The 20,068-nt window shown below is 46.5% G+C and overlaps 1 protein-coding gene across 1 annotated transcript in view; it reads right to left on the bottom strand.

Annotated features, from left to right (window-relative positions):
* Positions 1–19,359, bottom strand: part of LOC142576571 (3-oxoacyl-[acyl-carrier-protein] reductase FabG-like) — a 112,965-nt gene extending 93,606 nt beyond the window's left edge. Inside the window, exon 1 of the mRNA XM_075686750.1 lies at positions 19,139–19,359. Within this exon, the coding sequence (XP_075542865.1) occupies positions 19,139–19,175 (37 nt within the window). The 5' untranslated portion in view covers positions 19,176–19,359. The remainder of the gene's footprint in view (positions 1–19,138) is intronic.
* Between the last annotated feature and the right edge of the window lie 709 nt (positions 19,360–20,068).

Raw genomic sequence — 20,068 nt, 5'->3', positions numbered from 1 at the left:
ACTGGCTGTCGTGTCCACGACATGAAATACTTGAACATTCACCCCTTGAAAAGTCGTTGGCATGGACCCCGTGCAGCCGGGCGCATATTGATAAGATTGCACCAAAGAGGCAGCCTGATTACGTCGCCACGCTGATAGTCGCTTAGCGGGTACTAAATATCTATTAACAGACTTTTGAAGCTCAATTGCATGAGTCAGCCTTCGCCAGCCGCCAGCACCAATTTCAGTTTCAGTTTATTTTTCTTTAAATACAATGAACATTAAGAGAGGTTATACAGACGAGGGTTAAAAAGTCAAAGATTGCAAGGCGACCCTTGATTAATAATAACACTGGAGAGACGTATGAAACATGAGCAGTAATGGTAAACTGCGCAGATATTGTTAGCTTTCAACGAAATGTGGGTTTCCCTGCACGCGAATGGCTGCGTCTAGATTCATAAAGAAACAATACGGTTGAGCAAGATGCATCTCACTCTAACAAATGCCACAAGTACTCGAGAAAAATACTAACACGCCTATTTTAAGCACAGAGATTTCTCTGGCTTGGGTATCACGCTTGCTAAGAGGGAGTAGAGCGCTTTCTTTTTTGCACATTGCAAAACACATTGCAACTTGAAAATGGGTATATTTACGTGCTTATATTACACAGTTGCGTTTTGCAGCGCCTAATAGGTTGTCTAAACATTGACAATTGTGACACACCGCAGCGAGCAGGAAATAATGCAGGAGTTGCACTTTTCTTCACTAAACACATTACCGCAACTGAATTGGGTAAATGCTTCAAACCTGGCGCCAACGTTGCGCGTCCTTTACATGTAAGTGTACGACCGTGTCCAGCCAGAAAAAAAAAAAAGAAAATGTGCGTATCCCTCGCGCTGTGGGTATCGGCTTAAGCGAAGCGTTCATTTGTATTTGTGAAGAACGGTATTGCTCCTTAGCTACCACTTGTAAGTATACACGACACGACCCGGATGTACAGTCAGACTGGAAACGACCTATAGCTCTACAGAAACATGTTGTGCTCGATCGGGCACATAACACGCGTAATGAGCAAGGAATGACAACGTTGAAACGAGCGCGATATCACGAAGACGATCGTGTAAGGACGACGCAGTGAACGGTGATCAAATTAGAACCTAGCCGTAACAACTACACCTAAATTGCCAGGACAAAACGACACGCTGTGTCAACCGCAACACGACGAGGACGACTGTGTTACGAACACAGTAGGTGCGTGCTGGAGTGACGACGAAGGTGCGACGACTACGATGGCTCGTTAACCAAACGTGAGGACGCTGGTTTTGGTGCGGCGGTATGACAACGGCATACTGGTGGATGGCTTGTCTAAGTACTTCCTCTTATTGTGTATAAGGCAAGGTTTTTCTGTTGCTTTGCTCTCGGTATATTTGATGGTTTAATTAATAGAATCGATATTGAAATTGCTAGCGTCATCTGTGGACGCCCCAACAAAGCCTCATTCACCATCTTACCTACGGCATGGCAAAGAGCAACCACTCATTGGAGTGCGTAGCTGCGTGCCTAACCGCTTCTTTCGCTTTCTTTTTTCTAGGCGTGGTAGGCTCCCACCGCGATGAGATATTTAAATGTCCGTGACAATGCCGGCAAAAAGTCATGATAGTTTTTGTTTTATTTTTAAGTAAGAAGCGCAGAATAGGATCGAATGGACATTAACTCGGCAAAGTAAACAAAGGAACCGCAGTCAACGTTGAGTACCGGTGCCTGACGAAAGTTAACACTGAATCACAGCGTTTATCATAGAGAAAAGTATATAATAGCTGTGTCTTACCAGTACTCACCTACGGGGCAGAAACCTGGAGGCTTACTAAAAGGGTTCTACTCAAATTGAGGACGACACAACGAGCTATGGAAAGAAGAATGATAGGTGTAACGTTAAGGGATAAGAAAAGAGCAGATTGGGTGAGGGAACAAACGCGAGTTAATGACATCTTAGTTGAAATCAAGAAAAAGAAATGGGCATGGGCAGGACATGCAATGAGGAGGGAAGATAACCGATGGTCATTAAGGGTTACGGACTGGATCCCAAGGGAAGGGAAGCGTAGCAGGGGGCGGCAGAAAGTTAGGTGGGCGGATGAGATGAAGAAGTTTGCAGGGACGGCATGGCCACAATTAGTACATGACCGGGGTTGTTGGAGAAGTATGGGAGAGGCCTTTGCCCTGCAGTGGGCGTAACCAGGCTGATGATGATGATGGTGATGATGATGATGATGATGATGATGATGATGATGATGATGATGATGATGATGATGATGATGATGATGATGATGATAGCGTTTGACTGTGTACCTCATTTACTCCTCTCTGTTTAATGGGATGTACAATATTCCGTAAAAAATATCCAGGCTGTGTAATTTTTCCCTTTCTCAGCTCCATATAAATTTGCGCAAAAGATGCATGCTGCCCATCGTACTCGAAGATTTTGGAAAAATTTATGCTTTGCGTAAGACCCCAAATGCTTATGGTTCTTTTTCCATAAAGTTGATGCACTACTCTCCTATCTGAACGCAGCTGGAACATTGTTGTTTTGTTTTCATTAGTAAACAAAAAAACAAACAGAGAAAGTCATACATTTTCCCAGTTACAAAGAACGTGAAAAGACTGCCATAGACGGGAATGCAGAACAAAGCAGAAACGGAAAGCTTTAATTTTCCCGGAGAGTGCCTTAGTGTGAGCTGGAAGAATTGTTCCATAATGTTACAGCCTTCTATGAGCATACACAAGAGCTCACAGTAGGAGACAGTTGAATTGCGCATCGTGAGTCCTCTCGTACCATCAAGAGTCCGGCATCTCTCGGTGGTGTAATCTTAATTCATGAAATCGTTGTATACTTCGCTATCACTAAAACAGCTTCGCCTTTCCGGAGAAACTGCGGCATCTCTCTCTTTCTCTTTTTCTTGGAGTCCGAGTGTAAGCGCTGCTGCGCATGGCTACTGTTGATTCTGATTTCGAACGAATCTGGCTTGGCCTCATTTCGGTGTTTGACTGAATTATACAGGGTGCCCCAACTATAACGCACCAAGACTTAAAAAAAAGAGCAATTGCGTTACTCAAAGAAAACATATAGAGCGTATTCTTTCTAGTACAGTGCAGTAGTCGCCAGTAACTTTTTCGTTACTGAGATTTAATTAGGCCATCATTATTATTTAAGTAACTGGATAAGTACTGTCGTAATGATCAAAGTGTCAATGAGGCAATCGTAGGGACCCTCAAGTTACACCTAACTTTCGTGTTTTCAGCGACGTCCTAATTGTGTACCAGTTTTACCGACTGGTAAAAAAAACCCACAAAAAATTAAAAATACCACGTGACTGCGCTTCCATCGGCATCATAAAGCAGCGCCCTCATGTACGGTGACTGAATTTAACTGCTTTGCCTGTCGCAAACCCGAAGCAACATTTCATCACCTCGATAATTTGTACGGAAGGAGCACCAACAGCAGGTTTCGCGGCTTCGCACCTATTCTTTCCTCTGATTTCTGCGTCATACTTATTATCCGCCTCTCAAGGCCGACTGATCACATTGATAAAAAAGCCTCTTGATAACGCAGCCGAAGCGCCGCTCTGACCAGGAGCGAAATGACAAAAACAATGGAACAGGCATGGAATGCTTCCAGATCCCAGCTCGGCTCGCACCGCATCGAAAGAGCACGCGGGCAGCTATACTGCGCGCCGGAAACTTGTTTCGGACCAAACACAAATTAAAGTGACGGTTTTATTTTTCATTAGGGTGTATACGGGCTACAAAAACAGGTTCATGTGAAAAATTAAAAGCGATATAAAGAGACCGGGAAGCGGCACACGTGTAGAGAAAAGGCAAAAGCGATGCGTTCAAGAAAGTTGATGTACCATTTCGAAAGGAGCCGAAGTCAAATCCAGCGAAATGTGAATGCGCTCGCATGGACTCTTTTCGTGTCATTGTGCTTGTTAAATGTGTCAGATAATGAAAAAGAAAAGACGGAGCGCTGTCATATTTTTATCTGGCCCGTTTGGGATATGGGCAAGGTTACGTGTGGGGCCGCGAGCAAAGCGACAATCGAGGAGGAAGGCGCCTGGAGGTGGAGAAGAGAATCGCCGCGATCGTACCCTTTCTGTTCGAGTTTCGACGCCGATGTCCCCTCTGTGCATTTTACCGGCGTCTCTTCCTTGCATGACTTGCACTACGGGCTTTCCATGTGCAAACCAGGCGTCACCCCGTTAAGCCCAGCGAAGCGTTTGCGTTCACGCCCTTTCAATTTGTGCTTCAATGGCGCGGTGCTCACTGTGCGTGTTCGCGGAGTCCGTACGCTTGCGTGTATACCGTGTTCACGAAGGGAAGCGTCAAATTTTCCGGCAAACGCACTGCGCACCAGAGGAGCCCTTCTGACCCTTGACGCGCAGGCTGCACGCGTACCGTTGAAAGGAGGTGGCCACATCGGCGGCGTGTGTTCCCCACGAGGGCCCGTGTATTTTCTATCGCAATAAATTCGTTTGTTTAGTTCGTGAATATGGACCTGTGGCGTACAAGAAAAGATGACGTTTTCTGTATATTATGCGAGACACGTACTAATCGCATATAGAGGTGGCATCACAAAAGTGTATTATTTCAAAACTTAAACCTTCCAATATTGGTGTAAACGCGAATACTTTGTGTGTAAATGAATGGTGGGTGTAAACGCCTTTCGGAAGGTCAATGACTCCTGCGGGTCTCGCTTCGCATTCAGCTATGATGGGCTGACTTGTCGGAAGCTTTTTGCTACAGCGGACGAATGCCTAATATTGTTGCGCATGTTTGCTCCTGTTTGTTTTGTCCTTAGGCCGGATCTCATTCATGAAAAAAGCAAGGGACTTTGTGTTATCGTAGGAACTTCTCTTTCCAATTTCTTTCTTGGCATTCTTGTGAATTTCCATGCTTACTCATTTCCATCCGTTTCATCCAATTTGTTGTCTGTTTCTCGCAACAGCGTTTTCAAACCTTTGATTGGCTGTATATACCTGCATTTACTCTGCAATGTGTTGCCTACATTTTTGACCTCTTCTTCAATTATGTGTCAAAGTTTGTGAATCACAGCTATTTGTTCATTTGAGCCGCCCGTTCATTCTGATCCATCTTCCTGTGTCTGTCTTCAAGACAAATATTGCTATGCGCTTCTCAGACATCAAAAGAGGGAACCCACGACATCCTGCACTGCCCAATTTGTCCTTTTACCGGCCTACCGAACATTCCTGAACTTTCAACACCGAAAACGCGACTGAATTTACGCACAAAATGTCATTGAGGAACATTAGCGTTTTTCACAGGTTTCCTCGCACAAACTCATCTTTATTTTATCCCGCAAGTGCCCTAAGGTTCATTATCTCGGCGTTCCGCTTGCCCTTCATCCGTGGATTAGCTTTGGTGTATACACATACGAATGACCTACTCAGGCACCCACAAAGTATTTATATTGCTTGACTATGGGTATTCAATTGATACCACGGATGGATGGATTAATAGATGTATCTATGGATGCTACAGCGTCCCCTTTGGAACGAAGCGGTTGGTCCCTCCCCCCCCCCCCCCACCGCACGCTCTAATTAAAATGCTTAATGTCATACCTATCATAAAAAGAGAAGAAAGAAAAAACACGATGAATTCCTATAACCTAACTTTCCGACTCCCATTTCTGAACTTTGTTTTTGCGCGCCTCCATTGTTTGTCATTTCCATACTCCCACCAATCTTCCTATCGCCGCTCACTAATCTCTACGATGGACATGTTTACTTTCCCCATGCTGTCCCTCAACCCAAGGGCTTCAATAAGGTAAGAGATAACTAAAGTAACCACTGGGCAGATATCATCACATTCGGAAAAAAAACATGCACCATCCTTCTCCTAGCTTTAAAGCATCAAGCACATTCTTCTTCTTCCTTCTTATACATGGTTTTATAAGCGCGTGTTCTATTGTATCATGATCTGGCTTCGAAAAGTAATGAGGTTCCCTTTGAATTATGATAAATTGGTTGTCTCATGATTTGTTTTTTTTTCTCTAAGTAGTCACTCATTGCAGGTTTATTTTCTATTGCCACCACCAAAGAGATTATCTCTGCCTCTCTCACTATTCGCTTGACGTTCTTTGTTCATAAAAACTGATAGCTGGGCGAGTTTGTGTGTTTCCATGTTAACGAAAAAGTGCGCGGGAAGGACGTAGACGAGAAAGAAAGAAACGAGAAAACATGGGGCGCTACTCGCAACTAACAGTTTATTTCCAAAGAAACAGAATAAGTAGAAAAACGTGGCAAGCAGGTACAAAATTGATGTTGTCTTTAGTGTAGGTCACAAGCTTGGTCAGGTTCGTCCATCTGTCCACACACAAAAAAAGAAAAAAAAACGAATTCAGTGGCGAGTGACAAACCTGCTAGACGCTGTGTCAATCATAAGTACGTGGATTGCAAAATTGAAGTTGTTTGTAAAATACCTTGCTCTTGTGGAAAGGTTGACGTAGAGCAAAAAAAAAAAATCCATGTTTAAATACCAAGCTTCGGGAACATGCAATCAATAAAAAGAATGGCACTGGTATGCATTTCGCGGTTCATTGTCGCTGAAATTGTGTAAACCCGTCTTTGTTGAAACAGATTTCGTACACGCACAGAGCACAAAAGACAAGGGAAATAATGGAAGCCTTTTAGATGTTTTTGGAGGGTGACAGATGCATCAGTCAACCCACGATAATTTTGTCACAGGCAGAAGTGTCTTACCTTCGGAAGTTGGTGCAAATCAGTTCTTGATTATCGAGCTTTCCTGTTGCCACGTGTATGTTACTTACGTTTTCTCATGCACACTTGAGAGGGTGGTTTTGCTTTAAGCGTAGTTTTCTATCTATTCTCTTTCGTTGGAAATAAACTGTTAGTGGCGAGTAGCGTCCGTCGTTTTCATTTCTCTCGTTCTCGTCTACGCCTTTCTCGCACGCTTATTTCCTTAAGGCGTTCTTTGTTGTCATGTTCACCATACAGGTCGCATACTTGCTGGTAAGCTTAGCAGTTCTTTTCCTCCACCGTGAATCAAAGTTTTTGCTGTACAAATACCTGAGAACTCTCCAGCCCATTTAGTTTCTTCGGTATTCCTCAGTCACTCTCCACAATCAAGTTAACTGTGAGCGTCTCTTACTTCAAAGCTCATCCAACCCATATCACCCTGCACAGCTTCATTTGGAGTCTTCCCGTGAGCACCCACTGCGAGGCGACCCACTGACCTTTGGTTCACATCGAATCCTGATTGTACACCCGATTTCAAGCAAACAACCGCGTTTACAAACGTAACCACCAGAACCAGTACACCTTTCCACATACCCAGGAGATGCTCGTACCTATTGTATCCCCATAGCACTCTGTGTTTCATTATGGCCGCATTTCTCTTCCCTTGAATCGTATTGGTTTTTCCTGTCCTTCGTTTATCCATCTAACAAGGTATTTATATTTTTTCAGGCGAGGTGTTTCCTTATCTTCAATTGACACTGTCTGTTCACTGTCCTCATTGAATACCATAACACCTGATCTTTTGACGCGGAATTTCCAACCTAAATGGTTGCGTTCCTGTCCACAGATATTAGCCAGACGTTACATATCACTTTGCTTGTTAGCTAGCAACACAATGTTGTCGGCATAAAACAAACGCGGAAGTTGCAGCACTACTACGGTACCCGCCTGTTCGTATGAGAGATTAAACCCGATATTACTCCCTTCTGGCGCCTTCTCCATCCTCACCAAGTACATCACAAACAGCATAGGGGATCAAGGGCACCCCTGCCTTAATCTCTTGTTGAAATAAACTTTCTCCTCCCTCCTCATCTCTTCCCATTCAACGAAAACGGCACTTTCTAGGTAAATCTCTTTCAAAAGCTGTAAACAATCGCCGCCCAAGCCTACCCCATCCAGAATATCCCCCAAAATATTGCGGTCTACGTTGTCATACGCTACCGCAATATATGGAAAGGCCAGATATAGCGGTCTTCTTTCTACTCAGGATATTTCAGTATACTGAGTAAGGACAAATAAGTTATCATCGAGACGCCTGCATAGTCTGAAGCCATATTGAAGTTCTCGCAAAAATGGCATTGCTCCCTACCCATGATTGCTGTTTTAATTTCACTGCCTGCATTGCTAACTTGTATATTACCAATGTAAGCTCAACAGTTTATAGGAGTGAATTCTTTCTTTTTTCTCCTTACCTTTATAAATTAAGTTCACCCTGTCGCCAACTGTCTGGTATTCACCTATCCTTTGAAATTTTTTGTTTACTGCTTTCAATAGAGCTTCCTTACTTTTTCGACCTAGTTTATTAATCAACCTACAACGGGAACCTCATCTAGGCCTGTGGCTAAGCGTTTCGGAATTTTCTCTTCGGCTTTCTTCCAGTTGAAATTTGTCCACCCGCCGTGGTTGCTCAGTGGCTATGGTGTTGGGCTGCTGAGCACGAGGTCGCGGGATCGAATCCCGGCCACGGCGGCCACATTTTGATGGAAGCGAATTGCGAAAACACCCGTGTGCTTAGATTTAGGTGCACGTTAAAGAACCCCAGGTGGTCAAAATTTCCGGAGTCCTCCACTACGGCGTGCCTCATAATCAGAAAGTGGTTTTGGCACGTAAAACCCCAAATATTATTATTAAATTTGTCCGCACCAGCTCGTTTTCCATCTGGTTCTCTTTCAGGCTCTTTTTTTTTCCTCAAGTATAACCTGCTCATCGCCTTGGAAACATTCGGCGCTTACTTTTTGGATGTATTTTAATGCCGCGTCCCCTTCCAGTTAATTTCCATGTTCGTCTAGGATATCTTGTTGTACTGTTCCAGACTACCTGCCTAATAAGTTTATGTGGTTTGACAGTGTTGTAGGTGCAACATTCTTTTTATAACGTGTTTTTGACAACCAACGTTCACTTTCTCATTCTTTTCTTCGCTTGAATCAGCAGTTGAACCGCAGCTTTCTTTTTCCTGGTGTATTTCCCAAGTTATGGCTACTATACATACTGCCGCAACTGCGCTTTTCTTTTGCCTGCCTGTGTCTCGGGATGCTTTCTGTTGTTCGGCACTCGCTTCTCATATCGCCCTGTTGAACCAGATTTTCGGTTTCTTTTTTCCTTTCGAACGAGCACCTTGCTTCTCTTTCCGTAATTCTGTCGTTATTGCACTTAGATGATCATTATATCCACACTCCTTCCTTGACCATTTGCCAAGTTCAACCTCCACTCTTCTGACACATTTGTTATTACACGCATATATCACTATATATTTTATTTTCAAAATGATGCGTTTAAGGTCACTCCCTTGCTGCTATACCTTTTCTCGTCATTGACCATTGCTCTCAACTTACAATAAATTGCTTCGGTCAGATGACCACAGTGGTTGGTGGATTGCCGGTTTTCCACTCCCCACTTAGGCGCTATGTTCACGATAACGTGGTTACGTAGCTTACAAAATCTTAACTATACCTTCCCCTTGTTCTCGGTATAGCCGTCTTGATCCTGTATGAGGCCATTCATGTCACCTAACAAGATAATTTTGGCATCATTCCCGACACCCTTAAAGTGAGCACTTAGGCATTCCACTAACTCTTGATTCTTCTTTCTGCAATTATTTCTGGTCCACAAATGCGCTACGCCCATCCAAGATTTCTTTTACATGACACATCTCTGAACGTGATAACCAATGATGCTCTTGACATTTTGAATTTACTTTTTTCCATCTGGCACCCTGATGGATGAGCATTCTGACTCACCTCCCTTCATTTCCGATTTAGTTCTGTTGTACCCTCCAGAAACATAATTCTCAAAAACTCGTGGCGCTTTCTAGGCTTTAAGGTGTGTTCTTATAACATGCTGACACCCCTATTTCTTCTCTATTGAAGCGCTCCTCAATCTCTATGCACCTTTACTTTCTTCTACCACCGTGCATGTTTATGTAGCCTATTGCACTGCGAGCTGTCTTTCTTGTTTTCCTCCTTTTTCCCCTGCTGATGGCGATGCTATTCCTAGGTTCTGTTAAGGGACCTTCTTCATTACTACCTCTTCTGGCCTCCTGATAACTTGTAGATCCCCCCCCCCCCAAAATAAAAGGAAGCAACCGCGGTATACCAGCAAGTCACCAGCCCACTCCTCGTCGAAGCTTGTGATTGAAGTGGATCCCGTCTGGTGGGAAACCACCACACTTCATTTCCCTGTTTGCTCCTAGAACTTCGAAACCTTTCTGTCTCCTCATTTTCCATATCGCCTCACCCGCAGCCACTGCGGGTCTTTGTACGTGACTGTCAGGTACAGGCACCTCCGGAACCGTGTGCACCCCGATGTGCCCCTGAGCGGAGAAGTGCAACTCTTTCCGGCTACCCTCTCCCCACGTTGTGCGCATTCCATGTGCTTTGTGACACGCTATCTCCTTTCACGTGGGGAGACTGCGCTCCATTGTCAAGACCATTCTCGTTCGCGATGACGGCCCTGTTCAGCTTTTCCTCGGCAGCCTGAAGCATTTCTTTCACTGTATGTGCATCATGCTCGATATTTAGCTAATTTTTGATCTATTCGATTTGTTTGGCAACTTCATCCTGGAAAGTCTCTATTTTCTTCAGCCTAGCATGGACATTATTCGGTTTACTCTAATTTCTCATATTTCCTTTTTTCTACCTTGAGAGACACCCGCATGCTGCATGCCTTACCGTCTTTCTTGCCATATGTTACACTTGGCTTTTTCTAATACAAACACCGAAGGTTTCAGAGCACGTGCCTTCTAGAAAAGGCCGATATGGTGGAATGTAAATCTTTAAAATGCTACAAAGTAATCATCAGCAATGTTTTAGAAGCAATAAATGCCGCACAGACTTCAGGCATGACAAGTGTTCACACGTGTTCAAACACGCGGCTCCGCTCTCACTGTCCTACCAAAAGCAATATTCCGGATACGAATACACACACACTACAACCACTAATAGCTAACAGTGCTGCGACTTCCAAACTGATATATGAAGGTTATAAGGATTTAACGTCCCACACGGCTGCTTCTGATAAAACAGGTGGAGCGAAAGGACGCTCTGACTATCCTGCAAAACCAAATATACACGAAAAACACTCGCGCACGCGATAAAGAAAAGAAAGAAACATACTAATCCCTACTTAAGAGCTTAAAAACCAGCAAATCAAAAACAGAAGCTATGTTGGAAGCATGTTGAAAACATGTTTTCGTTGCCGAAACGGAGCCCTCAAAAAGGAGCCGCTGACGACTCAACAAAGAGTCTTCATCATCTTACCTACAGCATGGTAAAGCGTAACTGCTCGTTGGATAGCGTAGCTGCATGCCAGGCTGTGTCTTTCGCCTTTGTTCAGCGCTAATTGTGCGCCCAAAGCAGTTCGATTTCTACGAGTCCGTGACAACCGTAATACACCAAATACACGAGTACACCAAATCCGTAAGATTTCTTCTGCTAGCCTGAGGATAGCCTCGAAAGATGCGTCTTCACTTGCGGCGATGATTGGCGTCGTTGTCAGGTCGAAATGGCAAGTAATTTCGCATATATTGATGCAACAAGCTGGAGCTCATGTGAGGTGCGTTCGCGTGGCCGAACCTCGTCGTCTTCTCCAGGAGTAACGCAGCATCAACACAAGAACAAAAGCATCATACATGCGCTGTCGCTTTCTCTGATTTAAGATGAAATTTAAGTAATACTTTGTTCCTATCGGTTGCCTGTCTAGTACTGAGACGGCATGCTATAGGTGAACAGACACGAGCGTGGAGGATAGCTAGAGTTCCTGTATGTAGCAGAGGCTTAAATCAAGGTTTAAATGATGGCGGAACATCGGAACAAACCGCAAGGAGCAGGAAATTGAAAAAATGGACACACTACTCCCAAGAACGTGAGCAACCAGGTCACCAATGCAGTAGGCGTACAATTGCGGGTAAGTATAGGTTGATTTCACGTCACAGCATGCAAACAGGTCACACGTGCTGTTGGAAATGGAAAGAAATAACTCAACAAACGAAGTCGCTGTGATGTTATTGGGGCCGGATCACTCCAGAAAAGGGAGAAGCAGCACGCGAAAGCACGAACACACATCGGACTTGTATTCACGTACACGACACAGATAACGGCACACACACTTGACAATGCCTCATAGGCGACATGCACTATCTCTATGGATGAGTGGATTATGATTGGCCTACAGTTCCGGCGGAAGCGTGTGGCGCCTTGTCTGAGACCTCGCGGAACTGATGCTGGCCAGCGGGGTCGGACAGCAGTGTCGGCCGGCGGGTCGGACAGCCGTGTAGGACGTCCGGGTTGGACACCTGGGTCGGACAGCCGGGTCGGATGGCCGGGACGGACGGCTGGGTCGGACAGCCGGGTCGGACCGCGTCGCAGGGCTCAGGTAGCCGGCCGCAGTCACCGGGTCGCGTCCACTGCTGGCGGGGTAGCCCTGTGGCCGCTCACCCGAACGCTCGACCGCCCCGGTTCAGGACCGCCAGCCTCCTGGACCAGTGCCCAGCGGAAGAGCGGGGCGAGGTAACCTCCCAGCAGTCACCGTGTTGCTTCGGGTGTGGCGTATTGGCGCGGGCGGCGATAGCTCCTCTGGGCCAGACGCCCAGCGAGGAAGCTGTTTTCCGTCGACCGCCGAACCTCGCGCACTGCTCACGCCACGGGGCCACGGGCCACACTCTGGCGCCACGCTTTTTGAGGCGCCACTGCCGGCGCTTCCAAATTGGTGTCGATGATGATGACCATCCTCTTCGCCACCGCACGGCGCGCTGTCTTCATATGTTTCGGCTTCGCACTCCCGCGCACCATATATTATGACAATACCCCCCTTTTCGAGAAAGTTGTTCACAACTATTCTAAGACAAGGACGCGGGATGGAAAAAAAAGAGAAAAAGGAAAATTTTCTTGTACGTTTGTCCACTTGTTCATGTACGCACTCGACACACATTGTTCACAGGGCGTTGCGCCCAGTTAAAGTACTAATGCACAAGTCTATTCGCTTTCAAATAAGGATTAAATACTTGAGTGGTCGCATTGTCCAATCGCATTTTGCTAAATGAGCATGTGATTACGCGCGACTCAAGTTGTCAGCTCCGACATTGTCACAATCTTTTATATAGTTAATAGTAAAAGAATACTCCTGCAAAAGGAGACTCCAACGCAACACTCTGTTGACGTGCCTGGCGCGCTCCTCTGTGGGCTTGTTTCCGCTGGCATGGTCCCCGGCGCTTTCTCGACTTCGGAGGGTCTTGTGTCGGCGCTTCTAAGACTTCAGGACCGAACGAACTTGTAGTCTTGCACGCACACACAAGCGCACACTCACGAGGAAGTGGAGCGGCCTGTACTTTCCCTTTAGCGGTTGTCTTTTGGCACTTGTCGCACGACTTCACGAAGCGTTTTACGTCTCTGTGCACACCTGGCCAATAAAATTCTTGTAGGACACGATCGGTTGTTCTCCTGATACCTTTATGTCCTGCCATGATGTTTTCATGAGCCACTTCTAATACGCCATGTCTAAATGCTTTTGGTATGACCACCTGCTTAAAGGTTCTGCCAGTGGCCTGGTGGTAAAGGCGATACAATAATCCTTTTTCTTGAACGAATTCGTAACTGTGACCCTTTCCCGAGTTAAACGACTTGCTCACTTTGGCAAAACTATGTTTCAGCGTGGGGTCTTTCCGCTGTTCCTTAATGAGTTGTCCTTTTGTCACGTCACGTAGGACGTTTGTCGGAACGCACAAGGGACGAATCTTGCCTTGTTCTTCAGTTCTGGCTTCAGCCACGCTCGATACACGCTGAGGCTTCCTAGGCGCCTTATTCAGCTTCATTTCTATCGGCGACGACTCAGCGTTGGGAGCAGCGGGGCGCTTCCAGTCAGAATCCGGATCGTATGCCCCTCTGACGCCTGGAAGATTTCCCAGAACAAGGTCGTAGAGGGGCTCGTCCATACATGCCACTGCTAACTTGCCTGTAAAATACGGCGTGTTCACTTGCACGACAGCTTCAGGCAGGTAACTTGTTGAGCCGTCCAGAAGAACGACGTTGCTCGTTCTTCCCGTCATATACATCTCTGGAACGAGTTCTCGTCTGACAATTGCGGTATTACAACCGGTGTCTCGTAGCACACGAACACTTTTTCCCAGCAGCCGGCCTTCAACCACTGGCATCCCGTCGATGAGGAAAGTTACAGCATTCCCAGGGTTCTTGTCGTCGCTGTCACTTGATCGGCGAGTCTTCTTTCCTGGACGCTTTGATTCTTTCACTGGACGAGTCCAGACTGGGTGAGATTCGGTGAGTGTACACGCAGAACTTGGTTTGTTGTCCCCGTACCGAGTTCGGCAATTTTCAACGGTATGTCCCGTTCTGTCGCACAACTCACACTTCAGCATACGCTTAGGTGGGGCACGGCAGTAAGGAGCCAAATGTCCAAACCGGTGACAGAGGGTGCACATAAGTTGCGGTTTCCTGGGAACTTCAATGTTTTTCCCACCAGAATCCTTTGTGTTATCCGTACCTTTTCCTAGGTTTGTCCAGTTCTGCGCTTCTAGAAAGCGATCCGTCAAGCTAGCAAGTTCGTCAAGGGATTTGCAATCTCGCTCCTTCAAGAAAATTACTAGCTTTGGCTCACAACAATGCAGAAACTGCTCAGAGATCATGTGATCTCGTAGATCTTCATATGTTTTAGGCACATTAGCCATCTCAATCCAATGGTCGAAATATGCTGCAATTCTTGCTGCTAACTGTCTTCCAGTTTCGCCCTCTACTGCTCGTGCTTTCCGAAACTTCTCTTGGTAGCCTTGAGCCGTGAATTGAAACCTCTGTAGCAAAGCTTTCTTTACCTTCGTGTAATCTAATGAATCGGCGGCAGTCATCCGACCGATCACAGTTAATGCTTCACCAGTTAGACACATGCTCACAGCAAGAGCCCATTTTTTTTGTGGCCAGTCCTGCCCTGTTGCTACGCGCTCAAATCGCTGTAAATACGCGTGTAAGTCATCGCGTTTCTCGTCGAACAAAGGAAGTAACTTCTGTGGATTGAGGGATGACGAGGAGGTGCTGGGCGCAGCCAAAATTTCAGAAGCCGCTGCCGGCACATTCCGAGCTCCTTCCTGAAGCTGCAGCTTTAGCTGGAGGATCTCACGCTGCCTCTCGTCAGCTAAGCGCGCTAATTCAGCAGCTTCCTTGGTTGCCTCTCGCTCCGCAGCTCTCTCGTCCCTTTGTTTTGCCTGTTCGGCCTCAATCCATCTGCGAAGTTCTGCGCCTGACAATCCTATTTGGAGTCCTATAGCCGTGATTTTTTCTAAATCCATGGTGCCGTCTACTAATGTGTGTCTGCGCTCAAGCGAAACTGCCCCTTTCACTGTATTTACGAGTGAATCCTGGCAGGCTCGCCAGTTTGTGATGTTATTGAGGCCGGATCACTCCAGAAAAGGGAGAAGCAGCACGCGAAAGCACGAACACACATCGGACTTGTATTCACGTACACGACACAGATAACGGCACACACACTTGACAATGCCTCATAGGCGACATGCACTATCTCTATGGATGAGTGGATTATGATTGGCCTACAGTTCCGGCGGAAGCGTGTGGCGCCTTGTCTCAGACCTCGCGGAACATGCTGGCCAGCGGGGTCGGACAGCAGTGTCGGCCGGCGGGTCGGACAGCCGTGTAGGACGTCCGGGTCGGACACCTGGGTCGGACAGCCGGGTCGGACGGCCGGGACGGACGGCTGGGTCGGACAGCCGGGTCGGACCGCGTCGCGGGGCTCAGGTAGCCGGCCGCAGTCACCGGGTCGCGTCCACTGCTGGCGGGGTAGCCCTTTGGCCGCTCACCCGAACGCTCGACCGCCCCGGTTCAGGACCGCCGGCCTCCTGGACCAGTGCCCAGCGGAAGAGCGGGGCGAGGTAACCTCCCAGCAGTCGCCGTGTTGCTTCGGGTGTGGCATATTGGCGCGGGCGGCGATAGCTCCTCTCGGCCAGACGCCCAGCGAGGAAGCTGTTTTCCGTCGACCGCCGAACCTCGCGCACTGCTCACGCCACGGGGCCACGGGCCACACTCTCGCGTCACGCTTTTTGAGGCGCCACTGCCGGCGCTTCCAAATTGGTGTCGATGATGATGACCATCCTCTTCGCCACCGCACGGCGCGCTGTCTTCATATGTTTCGGCTTCGCACTCCCGCGCACCATATATTATGACAGTCGCAATATGCAAACGGTGTCAGTCATTTCATCTGTGCGTGCTTTCACAGCGCGGAGACAGTCCTTGCGCAACACCAGTTGGCACGCTTGAAGCCAGAACGCAACTCGAAAGGAATAGCATTATTAGTCACCCACCGTGCTTCCATTTCGCCACGCATGGGTGCATCTTGGTTGATTTATTTAATGCTGGTTGGAAATATGAACATTTTCTTGGAGGCGCAGTGGACCTCGAGCATTGCATTGCAATGTAAGTTTGCTTTAGGTCGCTGACTTGCAACATCGATAGCGGATGAGCAAAGTGTCAGGGCACTTAGCTCAGGAGCGGAGGGCCTAGTGCTTTTTTCAGACAGTTGTACGGACGGATGTATAAGGATTCACAAACCAGTTGCAAAGGGAAGTTAGCAGTTCATTATAGAAAGGAGGACACTAGTATTTTATTTGCCTGAAGATACGTACGGTGGCGTTCGCTGAGCCTCTCAATATGCAGCCACCACTCAAAGGCACTGTATGAATGACAGAAAGCTGAGCTAGTTGGTAAAGATTCATTATGCAATAAAAGAGGTGAGGCGTGCAGACAGGACACACGAGTAGAGAAATGGACAACACGAACGCCGACTATCAACAGAAGGAAATACTGAGGCGAAAAAAGAAAGAAGACACAAAACTCATCTGAGAAAGCTCTGGAATGGCATCACCACGCGTCAGTCGGGTACATGCTCCGGTCTACATGACAGATAACTGTTAAGGCACTTAATCTCTTCCTTATGTAAAGGAATCGAAGGCTGACTTACGCACACACTTCCACCATTATAGATATACCTTGCCTCTACGACAAGCACGTATGTTCCTTCTTATGCCTCTACAATATTGCACATTCATCTAACCATGGCGTGCATTTACAATCTTGGCAATGTAAAGAAAGGTTAGGAGGCGGTCCACTGGTTAACGACCTTTTATGTTCGATTAGCCTCTGTTTGATACACCGCCCCGTTTGCCCTACGTAGAACTGGCCACAGCTAAGGGGAATTTTATAAAACACACCCATACGACAGTCAGTAAAACTGTTGTACTTATAGTGCTTCACTGGACAAATATCTGTTCTTTTTTGCCTTTTACCTGCTCCTTCTTCCTCTGCACGGCAGCGCATATCTTACCTAGCTTATTGGGAGCAGTGAAAGCAATATTAACATCATATCTATTGCAACTTCTTTAAGCCTGTGCGACACGGAATGAATGTACGGAATAGCCACTACTCTTTTTTTGCTATTACTGCTTTCTGTAATCATGTCCGTCCCCGTCGAAACCGACTTCTTTAGGCGTTCAGCCACAGTGGCCGCTGCTACACTAGGGTACCCCGCTTCTTATAGGCGTCGGACCTGCGCATTAAAACTGGCGTCATTTTGTGGATGCTGTATCGGGTGAGAGAAGACTTAAGGCACGACATGGCAATATTGTTTTTTACTACTTTGGAATGCTTGGAATGAAACTTTAACAATGGCTTCGAAAATCCTGAGGAGTACTGCCAACGAACGTGATTTTGTTCGAAGACCAAGGAAATGTCTAGAAACTGAATTACGCGGCGCTGAGGAAATTCCTTGGTAAACTTTAATCCTCCTCCATAGTGTTCAAGTTGCTCACTTACTGAGGTAGCAGCGGAATTGAATTCTTCCCTATTGTGGCAAATCAGGTTCTCGTCAACGTAACGAAATATCTTGATAACGCAATCACCTAAGGCTTTCTCTAAGCAGCTGTCAACCTTACTCAAGTAAATATTGCTCAGAAAAGGGGCAACCTTTGAGTCAATACAAATGCCCGATTTCTGCAGAAAAACGCCATCTCTCCACCCAATCAGCGTCGACTTCAAGTACATTGAAAGAATTTCTAGAAAAGCTCCCGTGGAAACACCGCATCTGTCAATAACGATCGATGAACGATCTCGGACGCGAGCATTTTTGCCGGAGCACTATGCGTTTGGAATTTCACTTGTACCTAGGCGGCCAGAGCGTGTTGCTGAAGTGCATTTGAGAAAGGGCGTTAAATACCTGATCATCTCCCTGATCGTCTATTTCTTTCATACCGGTCAGAGATGACAGAACGCCACGTTTAGCGGTTATTGACATCTGAGGCTGACTCGCGAAGTAGTAAGTAGCAGGCTGTGCTTATCGATATTGTGCTTATCGATATTAAGGCTGATGAAACAGTCAAAATAGCTTCTCTATACGTTGCAGCAATTTCCGTTTAAGAATTTACGTGAGTGTGAGCTCATCTTTGCCAAATTATAACTATCCAAAGAGGATCCATCATAGGATCAGCGTGAAATTATTGATATAGTTGAAATTCGTATAGACTCTAAGAAAATTGCAATCTAGCCTGCATATTCTCACAAAACGGATTGCCTATTCGATGCGCACGATATTGGCCACCGTGCAACGGTGCGTCAAAGCGGACTTGTCGAAAATTTTTACTTTTCTTCCGTTAAAGAACAGTCCTCAGTAGAATGCAACGAAAACGTTCAGGATATATTTTAATTATGTGTTTCTAGCCATCGGTAAGTTTGTCAAACATAACACTTTGTAATAATAGGTGGCCCTTTAGGGTCTCGTTTAATTGTACACATCAAACGTTTGGTACCCGTGACGGTACCTTATTGGCTAATTGAGGCTTTAAGGTGCTAAGCTCAAGGCCGCGATTTAAACCCAGTGTTAAACCCGATTTAACTCAGTTGTATTCCGATGGTGTCGGAATGCAGGAACGCTGACTTATGGACAAAGACACCAGGTGGTCAACATCGATCAGGAGTTGCCAACTACGGCATGCATCATAACCATAATCGGGTTAATATTACGCGTAAGATCCAAGAATCCGAATTTTAGACACTTGGATGGTCGATAATGAACACGCCACACAGTTTGCACAAAGTGGAAAAACGTACCCGTTATCACGGCCACTTTTCCTTGCAGGTCTGGCATTGTCCGTACAATTCCTGGAAGGCTGATCGGGAGTCGAATGCGCTCAAGCAGCGAAGGGTACAGCGCGGCTTGGCGGCGGCAACTGAACTCCACCGCATCCGTAATTATGTGCTGCGCAGCCGGCAGGATCCCCACGCCTTCCTCCTTTCGTCAACGCGTAGTAGCGGAACCTGTCTCCGTGCTGCGAGTGTAGGTGTCGTAGCCGCAAGGTCAGTGTACAACTTTGAAAGGCGGCCGACAGCGTCGCATCTAGTCGCTGCTCTCCTGTGCTTGAGTCGCGCAAGTGAAGGACAGGACTGGTGTTCTGCTTTTGCGCTCGCCGCGTTCTTTGCTGCGCAGCGCGCTGCCCTCGCACTGTCTTAACATTTGCGCAATGGGCACCACACGACGCTGGAGGTCATCTATATTGAGAAGGAAGCGGCTCTTTGTTTCCAAAGGCCTTTTTATAACCATCGTTGATGTCTATTGATTGCGTTCTTTTTTTTTGTGAAGGCGAGGGGCATCCTGAGTTTATGTGACGATGAAAATGATTTCCTTCGTAGAATGCAACAACTCACTGTGGGAGACTGTTAATCTGGTACTTTACCAAAAATGAAAAACAAGGGTGCAAGCGAGACTGATAATTCAACCAAAGCGCATTACGGAAGCGAATGTTCCGAAAAGAAGAAAAGTGAGAAATATACATTTAAAGCAAGGCGAAATGTGGTAAACGGTTTCGCATCGACTTAGAATTCAAGAAGGATTCCTTTCAATATTTTTTGGCATTTGAATTTGGTAGACGAGAAATAAATCATGGCAACATGAAATAGTTTTCATAGCACCCAACTCTTCCTTGCATTTTTTTCCCAACGTTACTAAAGTATGGACGTGGTATCCAACATTTTGTTCTGACA

The sequence above is a fragment of the Dermacentor variabilis genome, chromosome 3, assembly GCF_050947875.1.
Source record: "Dermacentor variabilis isolate Ectoservices chromosome 3, ASM5094787v1, whole genome shotgun sequence".
Taxonomy (NCBI): Eukaryota; Metazoa; Arthropoda; class Arachnida; order Ixodida; family Ixodidae; genus Dermacentor; species Dermacentor variabilis.
The sequence above is the reverse complement of the archived record's forward strand: the minus strand, read 5'-3'. Positions and strand labels throughout refer to the sequence as shown.